At 45.3% G+C, this 20,813-nt stretch overlaps 1 protein-coding gene across 2 annotated transcripts in view; it reads right to left on the reverse strand.

The window, feature by feature from the left end:
• Window positions 1-20,813, reverse strand: part of WDR44 (WD repeat domain 44) — a 95,096-nt gene that overhangs the window by 19,038 nt on the left and 55,245 nt on the right. For both annotated transcript variants that reach the window (XM_033946776.1, XM_033946777.1), the window contains 6 exons: window positions 19,370-19,508; window positions 19,184-19,248; window positions 16,723-16,839; window positions 10,485-10,607; window positions 9,171-9,362; window positions 7,464-7,565 (listed from right to left, as the gene is read on the reverse strand). In XM_033946776.1, coding sequence (XP_033802667.1) covers window positions 7,464-7,565; window positions 9,171-9,362; window positions 10,485-10,607; window positions 16,723-16,839; window positions 19,184-19,248; window positions 19,370-19,508 — 738 coding nt within the window. The remainder of the gene's footprint in view (window positions 1-7,463; window positions 7,566-9,170; window positions 9,363-10,484; window positions 10,608-16,722; window positions 16,840-19,183; window positions 19,249-19,369; window positions 19,509-20,813) is intronic.

The raw sequence follows: 20,813 nt of genomic DNA on the forward strand, positions 1-20,813 counted from the left end.
CTGAAGGGAAATGTGGAAGACAGAGTGGGAAGAAGACAGATGCCAGACTATGGGGGAGCGGAGGGAAGAAGATGGGTGCTAGACCAATTGGGGGGGGGGTGAAGGGAGAGGCACAGTAACAGCAAATGGAAGACGCAGAGAGAAGACACACAGTGGATGGAAGGAATTGAATGAGAAGATGTGGAAAGCAGAAACCAGACAACAAAGGTAGAAAAAAAAATTCTATTTATTTATTTATTTTTTGCTTTATGATAAAGTAGTATATTAGTTGTGTTGATAAAAATTTATAAACAAAGCCCTGCCAGCTGAACATCTCTTTCTCTAGTTCAGCAGCAGGAACTTTGATTTATAAGAAAGGAATAAGCTAAATATTACAGTACTAAGGCTTATATGGATGCAGCGGGGACGGTGATGGGCTGGTGAATGGGATGGCAGTGGCGGTGACGGGGCGGTGAAGGGAACGGCGGTGACGGGGCGGTGCAGAGGATGGTGGGCCGGGGACGGGGACAGATTTTTTCCCCGTGTCATTCTCTAATATGCATTTACACTGGAAATATACAGCATATATTATTGACAGGGTCTTCTTTTGATCTTAAAGCCAGGTTGGTTCTTCAAAAATAGTTCTAATTTCAAAATACAGAAAGGAAAGCAAGCATTCAAAACATTGACCGGAAGCAGCACTCTCCTTGCACAGTTTCCCTTTCAAATCTGTCCAGTGCACACAACTCAGGTGCAAAGTATAAGCAGGAAAGTACATACAAAGATTCCAAAATGAAATGTGTGCGCACATTTGCTTCCAAAATTACAGCCTTTTTTCTGTGAATAAATAAACCACACATGTTGAGAAACCCTGCACATACTTTTACCTACATATACTGGGAGGTGGGGATCAAAGGGCAAGGGTATAAAATATAATATTTGCCTCTTATTTACTCAGGTATAAATATGGTTTGATTTATTTTCCCCTCATGGGGTAACCTTATAAAGCTTTATCCATGGATATACACTCAGGAAAAGTAGGTGTGCTGAATGATAGCATCTATTTTACAAGAACAAGGAAAACTGCAGAAACGCGTACAATGATGCAGGCTAAATTTATTTGTAACAGTTAAAAATACCACCTTAAAAACAAACCAAGGGACCCGACATGGTCCTTGTTTCAGTAAACACGCCTTCATCAGGGGTCCCGGGTCAATGAGGGATCAAATAAAACTGCAAGCAGGAAAACTGACACTAAAACCATAACCAGTGGAGAACCGAACATCTGAAAACATTCCGTGTATGAACACCAGCATCTATTTTACACCATCAGTAAGGAGAAATTAGGTTCTTACCTGCTAATTTACTTTCTTTTAGCTTCTCCAGACCAGTAGAGGTTAACTTTACGATTGGGTATATATCTAATCATGACCAGCAGGTGGAGACTGAAAACAAAACTTTGGGACAGTATATCCTAGCCCCTCCTCTCTATTTCCCTCAGTCTGCCGAATAGCCAAGCAGAACCAAGAACTGGAAACAACAGAGAGAAAAAACAATACTCCGAAAGGAGTAACAAATAACATACCCAAAAAATGCTGTTGGAAAATGCAGAGGAGAAATTCCCGAAGGAAGAAGGTCCCCACAGCTCGCCAGCTAAGCCAGCCGAGCCACAGCCGCTGTTCTTCAATTCTCCCCGGCCCTAGAAAAATACTAGAACCCGCAGCAAAAACCAAAAACTGCCCGCGCAACAGCCCCAACAACAACAACAACAGACAGGGAGGGGACCTCTACTGGTCTGGAGAAGCTAAAAGAAAGTAAATTAGCAGGTAAGAACCTAATTTCTCCTTCTTTAGCACTCTCCAGACCAGTAGAGGTTAACTTTACGATTGGGACGTACCAAAGCAGTCCCTCTCACGGGCGGGACCCCCGAAGGGCCGATACCAGAACACGCTCACCGAACACCGCGTCCCGACGCGCCTGAACATCTACCCGATAATGCCGAACAAATGAATGCAAGGAGGACCAAACCGCAGCCTTACAAATATCCACCGGAGGCACGAGCGACGACTCAGCCCAAGAAGCCGCCTGACCCCTAGTGGAATGAGCCTTGAGAAACTCCGGAACCGGCTTCTGACTCAGAAGATAAGCGGAAGCGATCGTCTCCTTGATCCAGCGCGCAATAGTAGCCTTAGAAGCGCCAGCCCCCCGACGAGGACCCGCCAGAAGCACAAAGAGATGATCGGAGCTCCGAAAATCCCGGGTCCGCTGCACATAAGCATGGAGGACCCGACCGACATCCAACTTGCGCAGCTGTCGTTGCTCAGAAGAACCCTCCCGACTACCCAAGACCGGGAGGACCACCGATTGATTGACATGAAAAGGAGAAACTACCTTCGGCAGAAAGGAAGGAACAGGCCGCAAAACAACCCGCTCCTTTGAAAACTCCAGGAAGGGAGCCCTACAAGAGAAAGCCTGTAGCTCCGACACCCGTCTAGCGGAAGTAATGGCCACCAAAAAGACCGACTTCAGCGTAAGGTCCTTCAACGAACAGCCATCCAACGGCTCGAAAGGAGGGCGCACTAGAACAGAGAGAACCAGATTGAGATCCCAAGAGGGAATCGAGGGCCTTATGGGAGGCCTGAGCAACTTGGCCGCCCTAAGAAAGCGAATCACATCAGGAATGGCTGACAAACGCTGACCTGTCACCAGCCCCCGAAAAGCCGACAGGGCCGCCAGATGAACCCGAAGAGAAGACCAGGCCAGGCCCCTATCCAGGCCATCCTGCAAAAACTCTAGCATGTTAGGCAGAGAAGCGCGAAAGGAGACCACTCCCCGCGCTCGGCACCAGTCCTCAAAAAGACGCCAAACCCGTACATAAGCCCGAGAGGTAGAAAGCCTCCGGGACCCCAAAAGTGTAGAGATCACCTTGTCGGAATATCCCTTCTTACTCAGGCGGCCCCTTTCAAGAGCCAAGCCGTAAGACAAAAGGGAGACGGGTCGAACATGGGAATGGGACCCTGCGTCAGAAGATCGCACTCGAGAGGCAGAGGAAGAGGATCCGCCACCAGATGCCTCACCAGATCCGCATACCACGGACGACGAGGCCAATCCGGAGCCACCAAGACCACCAGCCCCGGATGGCGAACAATGCGAAGCAGTACTCTGCCTACTAATGGCCAAGGAGGGAACACATACAACAGCCCCTCCGTTGGCCACGGTTGGACCAGAGCATCCAGACCCTCGGCCAGACCGTCCCTGCGACGACTGAAGAAGCGGGGTACTTTGGCGTTGCCACTTGTAGCCATCAGATCCATCAGGGGCTGCCCCCAAGCACGCACTAGCAACTGAAACGCCTCGGCGCCGAGACACCACTCTCCCGGATCCAAGAAGTGACGACTGAGGAAGTCCGCCTGAACGTTTTCTACCCCGGCAATGTGAGAGGCCGAGAGGTCCAGAAGATGCGACTCCGCCCAAACCATGAGCCGAGCCGCCTCCTGCGCCACCAGAGTGCTCTTGGTGCCCCCCTGACGATTGACATAAGCCACCGCCGTGGCATTGTCCGACAGGACTCTGACCGACTTGCCCAACAAAAGGGAGTGGAAAGCCAACAGCGCCAGCCGGACCGCCCTGGTCTCCAACACGTTGATCGACCAGGAGGCCTCCTCCGTGGACCAGGTTCCCTGAGCAGAGTGACCCAGACACTGGGCCCCCCAACCCAGGAGACTCGCATCCGTAAGGAGCACCGTCCACTGCGGAAGATCCAGACCCACCCCCTGAACTAGGTGAGGGGTCCGGAGCCACCAACGCAGACTGCAGCGCGCCAAGCCTCGCAGGGGAACCGGAACATCCATCCCGTGCCTCTGGGGAGACCACCTCCGGAGCAGAGCATACTGAAGAGGACGCATGTGGGCCCGCGCCCACCTCACCACGTCCAGGGACGCCGCCATCGACCCCAGGACCTGGAGGAAATCTCGCGCCCGAGGACACCGGGACGCCAAAAGCAGGCGAATCTGAGACTGCAATTTGCTCACCCGGGCCTCTGGGAGGAAGACCTTCCCCAAGGAGGTGTCGAACAGCACCCCGAGGTACTCCAGACGCTGAGCCGGAACCAACCGACTCTTGGAAAGGTTGACCACCCAGCCCAGCGACCGGAGAAACTCCACCACCCGAGCCGTAACCCGGTAGCTTTCCTGCAACGACTTGGCCCGAATTAACCAGTCGTCCAGGTAGGGGTGTACCAGAATGCCCTCCGACCGCAAGGCTGCCGCGACGACCACCATCACCTTGGTGAACGTCCGGGGAGCCGTGGCCAGCCCAAAGGGAAGCGCACAGAACTGATAGTGCCGACCCAAGATCGCAAAGCGCAGGAAACGCTGATGAGAGGTCCGAATAGGAACATGCAAGTAGGCCTCCGTCAGATCGAGAGAAGTGAGAAACTCCCCCGGCTGAACCGCCAGAATGACCGACCGCAGCGTTTCCATACGGAAAGAGGGAACCTTGAGAGCCCTGTTGACCCCTTTCAAATCGAGGATGGGCCGAAAAGTCCCCTCCTTCTTGGGCACCACAAAGTAAATGGAGTACCTGCCCGTGCCCCACTCCGGGGAGGGCACCGGAACTACTGCCCTGAGATCTAGCAAGCGCTGAAGGGTCTGGCGAAAAGCCTGCTTCTTCCCCGGAGTCTGACACGGAGAAGCGAGGAAAAAATCCGGCAGAGAGCGGGCGAACTCCAGGGCATAACCGTCCCGCACCACCTCCAGGACCCACTGATCGGACGTGATCTCGGCCCATTTGGGAAAAAAGTCGCGCAGCCGGGCCCCCACCGGAACCAAGGGGGGCGCCGGCAAGGCGTCATTGTGCAGGACGGGAAGCGGGGGAACCGGCGGAGGGGTTCCCTGCCCCCCGACGGGCCCCCCGAAAGGGCTGCATGCGCTGGAAGAACCGACCCCGGGAAAACCCCGGAGACTGGAAAGAAGCAGCCCCACGCCCAGGGCGATACTTGCGAAATTCCCGCAAACGCCCCCGGGCCGCACCCCCCCGAGACGCCGGGCGGGCACGGTCCTCCGGCAAACGGGGAACTTTCGAGTCCGACAGAGTCTGAATTAACTTATCCAAGTCCTCTCCAAATAAAAACGACCCCCGAAAGGGAAATTTAGTAAGCTTAGCTTTGGACGCAGCATCCGCCGCCCAAGCGCGCAGCCACAACACACGCCTTGCGGCCACGCCAAAAGCCATGGACTTAGCCGAGATCCGCACCAAGTCATACAGAGCATCCGAGAGGAATGAGGCAGCCATCTCAATCTTTGCTACCTCCTGATCCACCAGAGACCAGTCGTCAGACTCTCGATCCAAGACCCGCTCCGCCCACCGAAACACGGCGCGAGCGACCAGTCCCCCACAAATAGCCGCCTGGACCCCAAAGGCAGAGACTTGAAAATTTTGCTTAAGGATGGTCTCCAATTTGCGCTCCTCAGAGTCCCGCAAGGCAGAACCGCCCTCAACAGGCACGGTATGCCGCTTGGAAATAGCCGAGACCACCGCATCCACGACTGGCGAAGCTAACGTAGCCCGATCCCCTTCAGGAATGGGATACAGGCGAGCCATGCTGCGCGCCAGCCGAAACGGCGTCTCCGGCGTTTTCCACTGCTCAAGAATAATATCCCGAATATCCTGATGCATAGGAAAAGAGCGGGAAACGGAACGGATCCCTCGTAACAGAGGGTCCCCCACACGCGGAGTCTCCGGCGGCGCGTCCTCAAAACGCAAAGCCGAAGAAACCTGTTGAATAAGGTCAGGCAGCTCATCTCTCTGAAAAAGGCGCACCACGGACGCCTCGTCACTGGAGAACGGGAAACCCGACAACCCGCCGCCAGCTTCCGTCCCCTCCAGAGGGTCCTGGAATTCCTCAGAAGGGTCCAGGTCCTCCTCCATACCGACACGTTCCTCCGACCACAAATCCTCGTCCCACGACACCCGCGGACGCTTGGACAAGAGAGGCGGCGGAGGGGACGTCACGTCAGACGAGAGAGGCAAAGCCGCAGGGAGCGCGGAGGAAACCCCACCCCCCGAGACCCCCTGGGCGCAACCGGGACCCCCAGCCGCCTGAAAATAGGCTTTGCATAATGAAAAGAAAAAATCAGGGGAAAAACCCCCCGAGGGTCCCAAGGGACTCCCTGCCACAGCAGGGGACCCAGCAGAAACCTGCCCCTGCTTAGACAAAACAGGGGGAAGGTCACCTGAGGTGGAAGACAAAATGGAGGGGCCAGACAGAGAAGATGGCGTCTTTCCCGCCAAAACAGCTCCCTCCACAGCCTGAAGCGGCTGAGAGACCTGAATAGTCTCAGCCGCTAAAACAGGCAAGCCGGCATCAGCTGTCAAAATATCAGCTGAGAGGGAATCCTCTAAAACCCGACCGTCGGCGGCTCGGGGAATCCCTCCGTGGGCGGACGGAGAAGACCGGGCTTCTCCACCGTTCCCTGCCGACTCGCGAGGCACCATCGGCGGGGAGCTCTGGGCGCCTGCAGCCGCTGCCGACGGAGCTCCTCCACCGCACCGGCCTGAACACCGCTTGCACAGGCCGGCCGCGAGTGCCTCGCGTCTGGAGCACAATGAGCACTTTTTCCCTTTAGAAGTGCTCATTGCTCCATACGCGACCTAGCTGTAAAAAAGTGCCGGTTAGTTGAAAAAATACAGTAAAATACAGTTTTCTTAAAGGGATACAACCCTCCAGACCAGCACTACCTCAGGATTTTTTTTTTTTTTTTTTTTTTTTTACAGAACAGACTCCACAGGCTCTCGAAGCAATATGCCTTGCTTGATTTAGGGGGCAAGGCTTACTGCTGAGGCTCCTCTAAAAAAATATGGGGAGGTGGAGGAAGTGGGGGGAGGGACCCCGCTCGTGACCCGCCGGGTTTGACACCCCCGAGGTCGGACGAACCCCCAAACAGAGTCCGTCCAAGCTCCGTCCGGCTAAAAACAGGGACAATAAACCTCTAAACAAATTCCAACAGCCCTACCAAGGGAGATGGGTACAGATCACTCAACACCTGCTGGAGACTGAAAGAAGACTGAGGGAAATAGAGAGGAGGGGCTAGGATATACTGTCCCAAAGTTTTGTTTTCAGTCTCCACCTGCTGGTCATGATTAGATATATACCCAATCGTAAAGTTAACCTCTACTGGTCTGGAGAGTGCTAAAGAAATAGGCATTCCCAGGGGCATAGCTTAGGCAGAGCTATGATGTACAGTATTCATGTATTTTTTTTTTTAAATGTACGTACATATGAGCAAATTTACTCTTCCTTCCGAGCAGGAATAAATTTGTGAGAGAATATACGGAAACTACTAAAGGTCATTGTACAAGTCTATTTTAAAAAAATCACACACCTTTATAAATAGGCTTTTAAAAAAAAAATTTCTCATATAGATTCTCTGTTATAAAAATTAGCCCTCACGTGTGTAGATTGGCTTATGAATATACTATAGTACCTTATTCTCTCCAGGTAAGGGTTCAATGCCAGTGATTTTCCTTCCAACTTTGTTTCGTCCTCTGGTTGAACGTACATGTATCTGAGTGTGGTATTTCAAATGCTAAAGAAAACAAAATGTACCTTAATATATGTATTAGCTGTATTGTTAATGATTACATTTTAAAAAGTTACCTCACAGTTATAGCAAACATTTGAGGACTGCCTGACAACTGAACAGAAATTAAGTAGGAAAACAGAACTATAGTGTAAATGTTAATTTAGGCCCAGTGTTCATGGGTAAAACAAGAGTTACATTTCTCCCTCAATATTCGCGGGAGTTAGGGGCAGAGCCGGCCCATGAATATTAAAAAACCGTAAATAATATTCGGGATGGATCTGACCCACCCCCCGCCTTCCCCCGGAATCCCGGACCTTACCTTAAGCCCTCTGAGATTCCTCAGAACCGTACCTCATGGTCTAGCTGGCTTTTGGGGCAGAAGCGATCTTCCTACACACCTGCCCTGTGCAGATCACTCATAGGAAATGGCTGCCGTGAGCTTCTGTCGTAGTCTCGAGAGACTATGGGAGCTCACGGCAGTCATTTCCTATGCGTGATTGGCACGTGGCAGGAGCATAGGAAGATCGCTCCTGCCCCGAAAGCCCGCTAGACCACCAGGTACAGTTCTGGGGAGTCTCAGAGGGCTTAAAAAATAGCCCCCAAAATTAAAATTGATTTAAAAAATAACCTGATCCATGGATACTGAAAGCGCGGATTCGGAGGGAGAAGTGTAATTTGAGAGCCAGAAATATAAGAACAGAGAAACATAGCCTCAGCTAAAGAGAGTGTATCTGAAAAAGAATATTTTGATAAGATAGTGGCCTGTTTTAACTAAAAATTCACAGATGTTCCTTAGTCAGTAAAACAAAAATCCACACAGCTTGATGTAATGTTGAACATAGTACTGCAGTACCATCCAATACATATATATTTACTGACTTCCGCTGAGCTTCTTAACCAAAATAAACAGAAAGATTCAGCTAGCAATTATATGTTTAAATTTATTTCATTTTGACAACAGAAACAAAGGGCTCCTTTTATCAAGCCGCGCTAGCGGGGTTAACGCGCGTGTCGTTTCATCACGCGCTAACCCCCGCGCTGGCCAAAAACTACCGCCTGCTCAAGAGGAGTCAGTAGCGGCTAGCGCGTCCAGCGGTTTAACGCGCGCTATTACGCGCGTTAAACCGCTAGCGCGGCTTGATAAAAGGAGCCCAAAGTGTACCAAGAAAAATCACTTTTGGTTCAGCCTGGTAACTCGGTAACCATGCACAGCAATGCAGAGGGAAATGTGTTCTATATTTGTATAAGGTCTTTGGTTCCCCAGGTTGACTGCGATGTTAAAAAGACAATGTTCAGTCTTTTTTTCGGATGGGGAGGGGGAAGGAAAAGTAGTCTGTCATTGTGCAATGGCAACGGTCAGTGGCCAGATTTAGGGTCCATGATTACAAGGTTCTGGAAGGAGACCTGGCATGTGGTCCCCTACTGAAAGCTCTCACTGCAATGACTGCATTAAAGTTAAGTTGTAAGGGGATACAAAATTGGGGAAAATTCCATGGCTAGTTGTGCATAAAGTTTCATGCTGCCAGAATCCCAGCCCTAGAAGCGCAAAAGAGCATGAAGGCTGCTTTTAAAATAACTTCCTGTTTTAACAGTGTTCAAGTGTTTCACCTCTGTATCATAGAAGATGCACCTGCCATCATAGGTACCAATCACTGCATATTTGCCATTCTGACAGAAGTTTGCTGCTGTGATTAATTTAGTTTGTCCATCCACTTCATTCCATAAAGCCACTTTTTTATCCGGGATATTCCACAACCTGAGCTTGCCATCTAGAGATCCACTCAAAAAATACCGGTCATCCTATAGGGACAAAAAAAAAAAAAAAAATCACAAAGTAAGGTTCTCTATGCAAAGCATTTTGCACCCTTCACCTATGAAGATATATTCTACATTTATATACTGAGAACAGAATATTTTAGAAGTTTGACTTAACTGAATATAAAACAGAATCTTTTACTGTGTATACATCTAGAATAAAATCTGATCCATGCAATAATAACAAATAGGTAGAAGTAGAGTGTACAGTACACCAGCTACTCTCCTCAAATCCTTTGTAAATAGACATTAAAGTACATGCTTCTCCTAAGGGGGGGAGGCTAACTCAAATATAAACCATGGGTTTATATTCAAGTATCCTGCTCTACCAGGTTCTGCACCCAGCCCCACTCCCTCTCTCCCTGACCTGCCAGGCTCTGCATCCATTCCCCCTCTATCCCCCAATCCCTTCCCTGCTCTGCACCCTGACCCACTCCCTCCCCTAATGCCTTGTAGGCCTTTCTCCAGAACTGTTGTAAGCCCTAGTGGTGAGCCGGACAGGAGGAATCTCTCCTGCCTCCTATCCCAACTGACTCTAAAACATACCACTTCCCAGAACTCCAGAATGCCTACCTTGAAAGCCCTGGTAGTCCAGCAGTGAACCAGGGCAGAAGCAATCTTTCTATGCTCCTGCCCCGTGCGAGCTACTATCTAAAATGACTGCCGCAAGTTTCCACGACAAACCTTGCGAGACTGCGGGAACTCACAGCAGCCATTTTAGATAGCGTCTCGCACAGGGCAGGAGAGTAAGAAGATTGCTTCTGCCCCACTTCACCGCTGGACCACCAAGGCTTGCATTCTAGAGGTAGGGGAGGTGGGATGTTTTAGAGTCAGCTGGGACAGGAGGCAAGAGGGATTCCTCCTGTCCTGGCCCATCAGTGCTTAGGGCAGGCCCAGGAGAAGCCTGCAACAGGTCTAGGAAGAAGGTGGGTGGGCGCAGACTCAAATATATACAGAGACCCCCCATTTATTTGGCCCAAAGATTTCAATTTATATTTAAGTATATAAAATACTTTGTTTTCTATTATTTGTCTAAAGAAATGCTTACTTTAGTCTAAAGGTTAAACTAAAATTCACTGAAAAAAAAGATACGAAGAAGCCACTTACTCTTGGATGAAAAGCTATCGCTGTGACAAAGTCTATGTGCTGGAAACAACAAAGGCATTCTCTCCTGGATATGTGCCACAATCGGACCGTCTTGTCCATAGAAGAGGACAGCAAAAAGTAATTCTGAAGAGCAATGTAAAATAGATAAGCCATAAAAATATCTTGACAACAAATTCCTTGCTTGATCAGGCTGAAATTATTTGACGTGAACTCTGTTTCACAGTCTTTGAATCTACTCAGTCTTCCATAAACATAGCCAATTCATAGTTAATCATACTGGATTCACACGCAAAATCCTGTATTCCAATATTAATTTCTTAAATTATCTAAAGTACACAGGAGACCTTCATTGAACAACACACCACTATAAATAAATACACATATGAAAAGAAAATGGTAATCCAAGTTTTAAAAACAAGTGATAGAAAAATATTTAGAAACAAATCTGGATGGAGGAAAATATTATCATTTTCTTTTAGCTATAATTATATCCATCTTATTTCCTTTTATACTTTTGGGAAGGGTGGGTCAGGAAAGGAAGTTCTCAGGAACCAGGTTGCCCTGACACCTAAAATTTAGAGCAGCAGCATTTGGAGCTGAAGGGTCATGACTATGGCTGAAAAACTGCCACTGCTGTAAGAGTCAGAATGCTACTACCACTACCACAGGAGTCTAGCTTATGGAGCTGCCACTGTGGCCAGGGTCATAAAAACACCACCAGTACAGCCTGTTTCAGGAGCTGCTGCTGTGGGCTAGGGATGTTTTTGGGGGGGTTGTGTCATTTTTGGTTTTTTTTAACCATTTGCTATTTCCCTTAGCACATACCAACATGAAATAGTGTGTGCTAGAAAAAAACCAAAAATGGCCGGGGGGGGGGGGGGGGGGGCAGGGGGAACCCCAAATCAAAATTATTCCCCTCCCTCTTTGCAAACACCTTTACACTCTAGGCCACAGTAAATAAATGTCTGGAATGGGAGTGGGAATATAAAGCAAAGGAACTTAAAAAAAAAATAATCAGACACACAATAAAAGCCCAAAAAATCCACAAACATTTCCCCCCCACCTAGGTCTTCAAAAAATTTCTTTGCTTTATAGTAGATTTTTGTTGTTGGGTTTTTATAATTTGTTTTTTTTTTCCCTTTCCTTCATATAGTAGTCTGCCTCATATTTTTAAAATTCCTCCCCCTTTCCAAGATTCCTCTAGTCAACAACAACTTAAGAATAGCCATAGTGGGTTAGACCAATGGTTGATCTACCCAGTATTCTGTTTTCAACAGTGACCAATCCAGGCCAAGTACCTGGCAGAAACCCAAAAAGTAGCAACTTTCCATGCTACCAATCTCAGGGCAAGCAGTGGCTTTCCTCATATCTGTCTCAACAGCAGACTATGTGTGGATTTTTCCTCCAAGAATTTGTTCAAACCTTTTTCAAACCTAGTTTTGCTGACTGCTATTGCCACATCCTCTGGCAATGAGTTTCAGAGTTTAACTATTATTTGAGTGAAAAACTTCCATGGAGATTCAACAGCACCAGCTCTTCAACCTAATGCATCCCAGCTGGGGCCTTATCCAGCTGAAGCACAGGAATTAATTTTTGGTTGCAATAGAGATTTTTCTATCCCTTGTTTTCAACAAAACCTTGTACAGAAATTTTAAGGACCTTATCATAAGTCATTAAATTTTCTGGAAACATGATTTTAAGATTGCTCTCAAGTTGAAGAAGATTGTAGGGCAATGCATCTTAAAAGGCAATTTCTATTTCTATTTAAATATAATTTTCTAGAGAGGAATCCCAGCAACAGAGGATTAGGTTCTTACTTTGGTAATCTTCTTTTCAGTAGAAAAGCATGAGTACTGAACCTGTGGGTAGTGCACCTTCATCCGCAATGGATGCAGAAGGTATCATCTTACATTTTCAATTCTGCCTCTCTCTGTATCACCAGGCACTTCCTTCTCTCCTCAGTTTGTACTAAATAACCTCTGAAAGAGGAGAAAAAAACAAGGAGAGGCACGGGGAAACTCCCCGATTGCATACTTTTGATCTACTCTACAAGAAAACACAACTCATTAACACATGCAACATAGCACTAACAAGGCAGAACAAAAACAACCACTTACCTAAGTGCAGCACTAACACTTGTTTGGCTCTGATTTTGTCAAGAGTAAACCTGTCTCTCTGAAGCTGTAGCTTCGAATTGCTTCTTCTTGCTTGAGTGCCATTAGATAAGCTTCTGCATAAACATACCTGTCTGAGGCTAAAAGCAGGCTATACTGAAAACTGATAGAGCAGGGCTTCAGAATTCATGTGTTTTTCTACTGGAAAGATTATCATTGAGGTAAAAACCTAATCTTCCATTCCAGTGCAAAAAGCAGATGAGTCCTGAACCTGTAGGATGTATCAAAGCAGTCCCTCAAGCCTAGGGTAGGATAGAAGAGCCTGCTGCTAGCACCACAGACCCAAAAGCAAAGTCCTGCTGCTACATCCACTCTGTAAAACTTAGTAAATGTGTGCAGCGGGAATGGGGGGGTGTCAAGATGGCGGCGATGTGAGGAGCAGTGAGAGACGCGCTGAGATCTCTCCAAGTTTGCTTCTTTCTGATAATAATTACACCTCGCTTTTAGATGCCCCACATGAAGAGGAAAGGGGTGGTCAGGGGTCCTTCCTCGCCAGCCCGTTGGTGTCCACCCCGGGCCGGTCCTTCCTTGGCGTCCACCCCATTGCAGCAAACTATGGACCGCTTCTTTTCTGCTCTTCCGGCTCCCGCAATTTCCAGAGTGGAGAGCCCGGCTTTGGGCAGTGAGGTGAGGGAGTCGCTTGCCCTCTCGGGCATTGAAACATCTTTGTCTCCTCCGGTTACCCTCACATCTCCGTGTCCAGCGACCGCCGAGACGCTGAGGCGAGAGACATGTGATCCTGGGAGTGGAGGCGCGGTATCTCCTGACGAGGGCACAGCGTCCGAGCCTGGTCAGCTGACAGAAGCAAGCAAGAGTGGGGAGAATTTGTCTTCACCAACGGAGGTTTCCTTGTACAATATCTGGACTTTGCTTCAGCGGATGGAGACAAAAATGGAAAAATCGTCTGAAGAGGTAACTAAAATAGTGGAGAATCTGGACTCATTGACTAAAACTGTGGAAACAATGAAATTGGATTCTGTGGCTCAAACTAAGCAGATGCAGGAGGAGATACTGCATTTACAACAGTTTAAGGTGGCTTCTATTAAAGATAGTACCCTCTATACATAAAAAATTAGAGCAATTTGAAAACTTTAATAGACGCTTGAACCTCCGTATTTTACATTTTCCCCAAATTCCAGGTATATTGCCTTTTGATTTATTGAAAAGATATTTGATTGAAAATTTAAAGATTTCCTCAAACTGTATTCCTCCAATAAATAAAATTTACTATTTACCAAATAAGAAGATACCTGGAAGAGAAGGAGGAGAGAATGAGATCGAGAAAGAAAAAATAAAAAATATTGAAATAGAATTTGCTAATGTGACTGCTCTTCTTGAACAAATAATAACTGTTGACACTGATAGAGCTACGCTCTTAGTATCATTTGTTTTTGAGAAAGACGTGAATATGATTATGAAATTGTTCTTTAAAAACTCACAAAAATTATTTGGGGAACAGAAAATATGGATATACCCTGATGTCGCAAAGACTACACAAGAACGGAGGAAAGAATTTCTTTCTATGCGTCAAGATACTATTAATTTGGGAGCAACGTTTCTTCTAGCATACCTCTGCAAATGCTTGGTTAGGTATTTGGGAGTCAAATACACTTTTTTCTCTCCAAACCATCTGAAGGAATTCTTGGATGTGAAGAAGATCATCAAGGACTGAGGGATAATGGAATTTTAATAGCTGGTGCTTAGATACATTAAGCCTATTTGTTAGCCTTCAAGATTCTACATGGCGTCCTTCCTCCCGTTATCCCACTCTTCTGGAATTCATCAAACCCGCTCTCTTCTAGACCCTCCCAAAAACTGAAACTATCTTTCCCATCTATAAAAGGTATATCCCGCGCAGGAAAACTTGGAACATCCCTCCCCTTTAGAACCACTGAACTCTGGAACAACCTCTCATCCCCGCTCAGAAATTCTAGCTCCTTCCAATCCTTCTGTAAACGCTTGAAAACTTGGCTCTTCTCAAAAATCTAATTCTCCTCCCGTTCTCTAGTACCCTGCCCCTCTCTATCCTCTCAGTCCCTCTCCTATATCCCTTCTTTGTAATTCCTTTCCTCTTAACCGCTGTAAACCGTGCCGAGCTCTGCGCATGCGGAGATGGTGCGGTATACAAACCTAATGGTTTAGTTTAGTTTAGTTAATTAAATTCTTCTTTTTCTCTCATATATTTTTTGATTGACCATCCCCCTAAAATTGTGGTCTAAGAAGGGGATAAAGAAATATTTTTTTTATTTCTATAAGTATGAGTTTATAATACTTCTGTATTGTTTTTGCCTCCCTGTGTTTATTGTAGCAAGATGTATTCTTGTAAATTTTGTTGAATAATAGAAATAAATAATAAAAAAATATAAAAAAAAGAGAAAATGTGTGTAGCATGGATCACATAGCGGCCCTACAGATCTCGTGTGAAACCTCTAAATCCAGTTCCCACAGAGAGAATGCAGAGAAAGAAGAGGCATAGACTCGGATCTCCAACTGTCCCTGTCCTCCTCCTTTGACTGGACCTCAGGCTCCTGGAGACCCCGTTAGTAGCCAGATTCTGCAGAGAGAAACTTTCCTGCATGCTAACAGGTACAGCCTAAGCTGGGCTTAAAGACTATTTGTACTTTACATAGGCCTCATACATAAGAGCCACACAATCGTTAAAAATCTGACCCGAATCCCCAGAGGACCTCTTTAGGACTCCCCTCAGGGGACCTCCCTGTAAAAGTTGCATCTATGCATTTTCGCTTCACAGGAGAGGGCTCTAGGAAGGATTTATGTCCCATTTCTTGAGCTTTTGTGCCTCTGAGCCTCAGGAAAATCTGGGGGGGGCCTAAGCCCAATGCTCCTGCGCCCTCTCGAATGCCCCAGCATATGGTGCAGAGTCGCTTCTCAGGTGTCCATCCAGCGCAAAATTGGCATGATACAGTGATTAAACCACCAAGTCCATTCTGACTGATAATAGACACAAATGAGGTGTTTTGAAGTAGGAAAAGGCTTTTAAAATAAAATTGAGAGATCCAAGATGGCTGTGGCGGCAGAAATTTAGGCACCAAAAATGGTCCAGGGGAGTTATAAAAATGGAAGAAAAAGGTCAAAAACAGGATTTTAGGTGAGGGAAACCCTCAAGGAAGCCCCAGAAGCTCCTCAAAACCCCCAATTCAACTCCACACCAATGTTTCTCATAGACAGCAATGGGCAGTACTCACTGTGCTGCAATGTGCTGTGCCTGCATCATTTTACACTGTAGCTGAATAGAGGAAAAGCTTTTTCTGCCTCAAACAAGCAATCAAGATATCCAGGGGCTTGTCTCTTTGGGCTTCCTTTTACACAGGCTGAACCAGCCTGAAATCTTTACACCTTAGTCTCTAAATGCTTCTTCAGGGGGGCAGGGGGCACACAGCTGGTACCCACAAGATCTCCAGATAGTCTCCACACACTTCTCCATGGGGGAAGGGCATGCAGCCAACAACCACAAGGTCTCCCAACCAGCGCAGGACCTGAAAACAGCCTGCGGTCACGTGCTTTGAACAAAACCAGGTGAGCAGACTCCCAGGGGCTGAACCCTGAACTGATCCAAGTTTTAGGGCAGGCTGGCCAGATAGATGCTCTGCAGCAAAGGTGATCCGCCCAGCTAGAGACTTCAGAACCCCGAGTCTGCAGCTTTTCCTAGGCAGTGCTTTAAAGCACCCAAAGTTTTGTGAAAAAACTTCAATTAATATCCGAAAATAATAAATATTAAGCAGTTCTGTTGAAAAAGACACCTTGCAGAAGGAAAAAACTGAGGAGAGAGGGCAGTGCCCGGTGATGAAGGGAGGCGGAGTTGAAAATGTAAGACGATATCTTCTGCATCCCTTGGCAGGTGAAGATGCACTACCCACAGGTTCATGTGTTTTTTGCACTGGAATATGTATCTGATATGTTGTTGGCAAAATGAGTCACCTTACATTGTCCTATTGTATATCAAACTTAGAATATAAAGAATGATGATGTTGGCTCTATTAGAAGAATGGTGGGAAGAAAAAGTACAAATTGAAATATAAAAACGCACATGCAACATTCCTTACTTTGGACCATGACAAGTCAAGAAGATCGGCTGTATGTCCTTTATACTTGCAAAATGGCACCTGCCGAAATGGTGCATTTTTATCATCTGGGTCTGTTTCATCAGTTCCACTATAAACCTGTACAAAATGCAAACCATACATAAAACATTGCACAACCATCAGAACAGAGCACAAAAAAGGTTGCTTATGTTGGGAGTCCATGTAGGCACCTATTTTGAGGTTATATTATAAAGACAAATAGCTTCCTCCTGAGCAGGTATAAATGTACATGACTGAGGAAAATGCATATTTTATTAAAATATGTGTTCTGACCAAACTCTGCCCCTGAACACACCTACACTTGGGCTGCACAGTACATGCCTTGTCATTGTGTATACTTTCATTTGCATATACCATGTGGTAATTTTTACCAGCTTTTATCAAGTTGCGCTTGAGGTTTTTAGTGTAGACCAGCACAGTAAATGCTCCGACGCGTACAGAATTCCTATGAGTATCGGAACACTTACCTCACTGGCCTGGACTAAAAACCTCTAGTGCATCTTGATTAAAGAGGGAGTCTATGAGGTTTTCTACATCCTTAAAACAGAGATTTACATACAAGTCGTTTATATAATTACCTTCAAAATGTCACATGGTAGTAGAATAAATTATCTTAAAGTGGCTACCCAGTAATTCTTGTGCTTATTATTCTGCACTGCCTAAACTGTTCATTGCATCATGAAGTAAAATGTCTAATTTTAAAATTAAAATATATTTCAACTGGAGAATTGTAATTCTAAAAAAATCCAAAATTTAAGAACATGTTGTGTTCCAGATCTTCAAAGATTAAAAAAAAAAAAATGTTTACAACTTGCTAAAGCTGCCTGACTTTTTTAACTTAAATTTTTTTTAACTCAAATATTTTTTGAAAAGTCAGAACCACGAAGATAAAAGCAAAATTCACCATGCTTCTTCTATATTCAAAAAGCAGTTTGAAGGACATATTCAAAATGGAAGTATAAAAGGGAAGACTGTAATGGTATGTGAAGCGAGATCCAATATTCAAAGAACTACAAACCCCTGTCAATAAATTTTAAATACAGCAGAGAAGATACAGTGTGATAATTTAGACTCTACATAAAACATCCCTTGCACCTGTCCTCTTTGCCTGAATTAAAAATAAGTTATAAGAGGCATGGCGAGATATGACTGAAAGGCTTGCATTCGTTCTATGCAAAAATGATCATCTACCTGAAATCTGGTACACATGCTTAAAAAATGAGTTTGGTTTGTGCTAGAATTAAATCTAATTTTTCCAGATTTTTTTTTTTTTTTTTTTGGGGGGGGGGGGTAGATTGTATTTGCTTTTCCTATTCGTTCTATATACACTAGAACTTTTAAGTAAGCAAATCAATTGTGCTTGTGTTAATTTATAGGTAGGTATATGTGCATACAAGTGATTTGGGTACCTTAAAATTGAAATTCATAGAAATGAACCAAATTCACACTCCTAAACCAAATTCCCTTATCCCTTTCACAAGGGATTTAAAAGAAAAAGAAACCCATATTACAGTAGCTCAGTCTTGGTGCTGCCCTCTATCTTTTCTAAGAGAAGGAGATGGGCTTACTAAAAAATAAACAAAAAAGTGTAATTTATAATTTCAGAATTACTAATAATTTTTAAAACTGAATTTTAAATGTCATATGTGGCTGTATACTACACTTTGGTTTGTTAAAGTACTCTGAAGTTGGTAAATGGGATCAATAAATGGAAAGGATAGAACATTTACTCATTTATCATTCTCTGAGCAATGACACTAATCACTTCATTTGCAAACATTCCAATATTCACTTCATTTTAATATTCAAGTCTATTTACATGCGTTTTATTTGAAATATGCTAATATTTAAAATAGTCGCGCAAGAGAACTTTGAAAAACTACAGGCAGTTAGTTGTCCCTGAGCCAAGACCTGAACACTGCTGCTCTATTAGAAGTAAAACTTTTCTAGCTTGCTCAATATTATTCTTGAATTGAGAACATACGTCTACATTTTTGACTACATATCAAATGTAATTAAAATTTAGTGTTTGCTTTAGTATCCTAGTTGTTCCCTTTTTACAAGGATGATTTTTTTTTTTAGCCTTGATATATGAGGTCCTAGCATAGGAAATGTGACGGTTAGGTTGTATAGCCATAGGTAAAAAAGTATGAAATTTTGTATTAAAATTTTTTCCCCTGTCAATCCCCTCCCCCCAAAAACCCTCTGTACCAAAGTCCATCCATATGCAGTATATTTTTAAATCAAGATACCCAATACGCCCAAAGCAAAATAAGTTGCCTCTTGTATTAGGCAGAAAACAATAATTTATAGATGCATGATGCATTAATAATTATTCAACAACATGTAACACTAATTATTTTGCAATACATACATTACATACATTCAGGTTGCAATTCAGAATACACATATACATACATACCCCTGCATCAGTATCAGATTTGGAAGAATTCAGACTTTCCTGCGATGGTGAGGGAGACACACGTCCTTAAGACCACAAAAATACAAAGAAAAAAATGTATTTACAGTGGTTTGAAAAATCAAAATCAATAAGGGCAAAGTTATGACTTGCTACTAACAAGCAATAGTGTAAAAGAACTAAAATTACCTTCGCTATTGTATTTGATTCTCATGTTGTTGAAATAATCAAAAGCATTCTTTAAAACCCATATTCTCACTACATTGTCCTGTCCTGCTGATGCGAGCAATCGGCCACAGTGGGAAAATTTCATAGTCCACACAGCACCCTATAAGAACAAAATAATTAAAAATAAACCCCAAAACACACACACACACACACTTCCCTGCAAGAAGCACATCAGAAACTACCATTACTGACAAGCAAATAAGAAAGCAGTGGGCTTATTTATTAAAGTGTAACACAATTTTACAGATGCCATAGGTTACATTACATTAGTGATTTTTATTCCGCCATTACCTTGCGGTTCAAGGCAGATTACATAAGAGGTTACCTGGACATATCCAGAGTAGAGTGGGTTGCTTCAGGGGATTGAAATGCTTCCTGCAGTGTTAGTTTTATCTTAACTGATTTCTTGAATAGCAGAGTTTTTATTTCTTTTCTGAAAGTTTTGTAGTCTGGGGTTGTGATCAGTAGGTTGGAGAGTTGGTGGTCTAGTTTTGCTGCCTGTGTGGCCAGTAGATAATGGACAAAATTAACGCACACTAACTTTTGCCTCTGTATTAATTGATACCATCTTTCCCTGAAAATAAGACCAGGTCTTATATTAATTTTTGCTCCCAAAAATGCATTAGGGCTTATTTTTGGGGGTGTCTTATTTTTTCATGTATAACAATCATCTCTCCCTTCCTCCCCTCCACCCCAATTCTTCCTCTTTCCTTTCTCCTCCCACCCCCCACGTGCAGCATCTTTCCTTTCTCTCACCCATCCCCTTGTGCAGCATCTTTCTATCCCTCCCTCCCATCTCCCTGTGCAGCAGAACCCCACCAACCCTCCCACTGTGAGACTAACATACCTCAAAGGTCTTTAAAAACAGCAGCGGCAGCAGCACTCTGAATGGGCTGCTTCAATGCCTGCTCTGCTAGGGCTTCCCTCTGCCACATCACTGATGACATTACCGTTCAGAGCACTGCTGCAGCTGCTGCTTTAGGAGGCCTCGAAGCGGAGGTATGTCAGATCTCATTGGGATGGGGGGGTCACTGAATTGATGAGTCTGATTTTTTCAGCAAATCGAACAGCACTAGTGTCAGGAATGGAGTTGGGGAGTGTTTGGTGGGGTTTGGGGAATGATGAGGCCAGCAGCAGGAGGAACTGGCCACTCCTCTTGGCACAGACATTTTGTGGGTGGGTGGAGGGGGGGACTTCGGGGGTCAATCTTAACTAGGAATTATTTTGGGGGTAGGGCTTATATTAGGAGCATCCTTAAAAATCATGCAAAGACTTATTTTCTGGTTAGGTTTTATTTACGAGGAAACATGGTAGGAGTGTTCCTAACAATCTGCCATTCAATTAGCATAGAGAAATGGCTCTTTATTGCAAGTTATTTTGAGTAAATATCTTCATAGAGGTGGTT

Source organism: Geotrypetes seraphini, chromosome 5 (assembly GCF_902459505.1).
Source record: "Geotrypetes seraphini chromosome 5, aGeoSer1.1, whole genome shotgun sequence".
NCBI classification, from domain to species: Eukaryota; Metazoa; Chordata; class Amphibia; order Gymnophiona; family Dermophiidae; genus Geotrypetes; species Geotrypetes seraphini.